This window comes from Phalacrocorax carbo, chromosome 5 (assembly GCF_963921805.1).
Source record: "Phalacrocorax carbo chromosome 5, bPhaCar2.1, whole genome shotgun sequence".
Taxonomy (NCBI): Eukaryota; Metazoa; Chordata; class Aves; order Suliformes; family Phalacrocoracidae; genus Phalacrocorax; species Phalacrocorax carbo.
The window spans coordinates 71,388,333-71,392,350 of NC_087517.1; the positions used below are offsets into that span (position 1 = coordinate 71,388,333).

Sequence of the window (4,018 nt, forward strand, 5' to 3'; positions counted from 1 at the left end):
GGGGTGAGCTTGGTGGGGAAGGGGGACACTGAGCATCCCCCGCTCTGCTGCCCCGGGCGGGTTTTGGGGGGGGGTGGCACGTCTATTTTTTTTTTGCGGGGGAATAGGTCATTATACAAATTCCACCCCCCCAATAAATTTTGGCTGCCGATTACCCCTCCACATTTCCACCGCGGAGCTCGCAGCCGGGCACAAAGCCCAGCACCCTCCCGTCGTTCTCCCCCCCCCCCCCCTTTTTCTCGCCCGCCCCCTCGCCCCGCAGCCCCCGCGGCTCTGCCCGGCCGCCCCCCCCACCCCTCCCCAGCACCGGGCGGGCTCTGCCCGGCCCCCTCCGGAGCTGGGGGCGGCCGGGGCCGCTCCGGGGGAGGGGAGAGGCTCGTCCCCCCCTCGGAGGCGGCTACTAAAGCGGCTGCGAGCGGCGGCCCCCGCAGAGCGGCCGCGGCCATGAGCGCGGCGGGGAGCCCCGACGGGGCGGCCGCGGGGCCGGCGCTGCTGCTGCTGCTGCTCGGCGCCCTCCTGCTGCTGGCCGGGGCCCGCCGCCGCAGCGGCCCCCGGCGCCGGCCCCCCGGCCAGCGCAGCCCCCCGGGCCCCTTCGCTTGGCCCTTGGTGGGCAACGCGCTGCAGCTGGGCCGCCTGCCCCACTTGGCGTTCGGGCGGATGGCGCGCCGCTACGGCGCCGTCTTCCAGCTGCGGCTGGGCCGCCGGCGGGTGGTGGTGCTCAACGGCGAGGCGGTCATCCGGCGGGCCTTGGTGGGCTTGGGCGCCCGTTTCGCCGGCCGCCCCGATTTCCCGTCCTTCGAGCTGGTGTCTGGGGGGTACAGCGTGGCTTTCGGGTCCTGCTCGCCGCGGTGGAGGGCGCGCCGGCGCCTGGCCCACGCCGCCCTGCGGGCCCGCTCGACGGCGGCCGAGGTGGAGCGGCACGTGGCGGCCGAGGCGGGGGACCTCGTCCGGCTCTTCCTCCGGCGCAGCCAGGGCGGCACCTACTTCGAGCCCTCCCCGCTCTTGGTGGTGGCCAACGCCAACGTCCTCTGCGCCCTCTGCTTCGGCCGCCGCTACAGCCACGCCGAGAGTGAGTTCACGGCGCTGCTGGACCGTAACGACCGCTTCGGGCAGACGGTGGGGGCGGGCAGCATGGTGGACGTGCTGCCCTGGCTCCTGCGCTTCCCCAACCCCGTGCGCCGCGTCTTCCGCGACTTCCAAGCCCTCAACCAGGAGCTGCACAGCTTCGTGCGCGCCAAGGTGGCGCAGCACCGCCAGACCTTCGATCCACACGCCCTCCGCGATGTCAGCGACGTCATGATCGCTGCCGTGGAGCGTGGCGAAGGGCCCCCCGAGGGGCTGGGACCCAAGGACGTGGATGGCGCCATGACTGACATCTTTGGAGCTGGGCAGGACACCACATCCACGGCTCTCTCGTGGGTCCTCCTGCTGCTGTTGAAGCACCCGCGGCTCCAGCGGGACCTCCAGGCTGAGCTGGACCGAGTGGTGGGACGCTCCCGGTTGCCCACAGCCGAGGACCGGCCGCACCTGCCCCTCCTGGAAGCCTTCATCTACGAGACGCTGCGCTACAGCAGCTTCGTGCCCATCACCATCCCGCACGCTACCACGGACGACGTGGAACTCGAGGGCTTCCACATCCCCAAGGGCACTGTGGTCTTCATCAACCAGTGGTCGGTCAACCACGACTGCGGCAAGTGGCCTGACCCGCAACGCTTTGACCCCGCACGCTTCCTGGACGCGCAGCGGTGCCTGGACCGCGACCGGGCCGGCAGCGTCATGATCTTCTCGGCCGGCCAGCGGCGCTGCATCGGTGAGCAGCTCTCCAAGCTCCAGCTCTTCCTCTTCACCGCCATCCTCCTCCACCAGTGCTCCTTCCACGCCAACCCGGCGGAGCACCTCACCATGGACTGCATCCACGGGCTGGCCCTGAAGCCGCGGCCGTTCACCGTCACCGTGCGCCTGAGGCACCCCGCGCTCATCCAGCCCTGAGCGGGCGGGGGGTCCCATCTGCGCCGCACCCCCTTGGTTTGCAGTTGGCAGCGCTGGGGTGCGGGGGATGGATCCACAGGTGGACCCTGCCGTGGCGCATCCCTGCCTGCGGGCGAAGGGCAGCAAGTCCCCTCAGCAATAAACCCCTTTGAGACAGGACCTGGCTCTGCTTGATTTCTCTGGGGGGGGTGTGTGCGTGTGTGGTGGTCGCCAGAAGCATCATTCATGCCCAAGCCCCCATCCTGCACCCTCTGAGCTCTCCCACCCCAAAACAGGTCAAAACCCACCTCCCCCCAGGGGCCTCCCTGCAAGGACCAGACCCTCCCTGTGCCCCAGCGTGCAGCAAGGAGTAGTTTGCTTCATCTATCATAGCACAAGGCTGGACAAGGATAGTTTGGCGGGGAGGGGGCAGGGATGCACTTCCCAGTGTCAAGAAAAGGCACATGGGAGCTAAGGGAGGCTGGGGTGGGGGGGGTCTTGTTGATGGAGCTTAAGCAGCGTTTAAGCACCAGTTGCCAGGGCGTGGGAGGATGGCCCCACCACTTTGAAGCCATGTGCAAGTCTTCCTGCTCCAGTTTGGGTGTGGAAGGTGGTTCAGGAAGGTTTGGGGGGGCTTTCTCAGCCTCCCTCCCCCGCCCAGGGGCTGTGGGGTGGAGGGACAATGCCCTGGGCATAGAGCAACCCAGGGTAAGGTATTGCTCCCCTACCAGCCTCTGCTTGAAGCAGGAATGGGCTTTGGGCACCCAAAAGTCGGCTCTGACAGTGTGCACCGAGCCTCTTTGCTGAAATGGGACACGGCCCATCTCCAAAATCAATCTTTTCCCCCAAAATTCAGCTCCTGAACTGCATCTGGCAGCATGACCTGCAGCTGTAAAGAAATCCTCTTTTCCCAGGCACACATCCCTCATGCATGAAGTAGACGGAGCCCTGCGGGAGCCGTTCCTGCCTTGCACGCCCCCAAGGCCGCACGTGGCCCTACCGCATCCCTGAGTGGCTAAAGCAGACACACCTGAGCAATTTTATTCTTTTTTTTATTTAAGGTCTGACTGAAGCTAATAGAGTTGGGCTTTATATCAGCGTGTCTTCAGCTGTATGTGGTCCCCAAGAGGGAGGACAGAACAGCCTCACAAGCTGAAACCGTGCTTATCTCAGTGCCACCAGCCTGTGGCCACCCTGAGGAGCTTGAGGAGGGTACAAATACTCCCAAAAGACAATAATTTACCAACGGCCAATTTATCTCCTTTGGAGGCTTTACCAATCCATAAGGCTGGATCTAGGTATTTTTTGGCGGTGGAGGGGGAAGGTGGCAGAAAGTTTTCCACCCACCTGTGCTGCCGTTCGCTCTCATCAGGAAAATGTTGGTCCTAAACGTCACATTGGGCTTCCCGGTAACACCCAAGAGCCAGTTGTTCTGGTCACAGCTGCCTTTCACCGCTTGACTCCAGACGACTCTTGAAGGTGCCCAACGTGGCCGAGCCAACCCCTTCCCTGGGGAGATTATTCCAATGGTGACTGGCCTCACTGTGAAAAGTTTCCCTCTCGTGTCCCATTGGAATCTCCCCAAGGGCAACTTGTGTCCATCCCCCTTGTCCTCTCCATGGGACTCCTTGTGAAAAGGGAGTCTCCGTCTTCTCTGTAGCTGCCCCTTAAGTACTGGTACGTGGGGATGAGATCCCCTCTGAGCCTCCTTTTCTCAAGGCTGAACAAACCCAGCTCTCCCAGCCTAGCCTCGTATGGCAGCTTCCCAGGCCTCTGGGCCATCTTGTTTAGACTCTGCTTTTCCTAGAAAGGTTGGACTAGATGATCCCTGAGGTCCCTTCCAGCCTGGGATTCTGTGACTTCATTTTCACTGGACCCACTGAAACACTTCCCCCGTGACGCTGCGCTAGGGCCTGTCTCAATACCCAGGCGCCAGCTCGCCGCGCATTACTGAGGGCGCAAACGCACCTCATAAATCCTCGCCCACCACATGAACAGCACGAGCCGGATCCGAAACGCCTTCAAAGTATAGCACGGGAATTAAATCCTG

The 4,018-nt window shown here is 63.9% G+C and overlaps 1 protein-coding gene across 1 annotated transcript; it reads left to right on the plus strand.

The window, feature by feature from the left end:
• The first annotated feature begins 249 nt into the window (after positions 1-249).
• LOC135313590 (cytochrome P450 1B1-like) lies at positions 250-2,148 on the plus strand. Its single transcript, XM_064453135.1, has one exon. It carries the CDS (start codon positions 445-447, stop codon positions 1,987-1,989), a length of 1,545 nt encoding a protein of 514 aa, XP_064309205.1. The 5' UTR covers positions 250-444; the 3' UTR covers positions 1,990-2,148.
• The last annotated feature ends 1,870 nt before the right edge of the window (positions 2,149-4,018 follow it).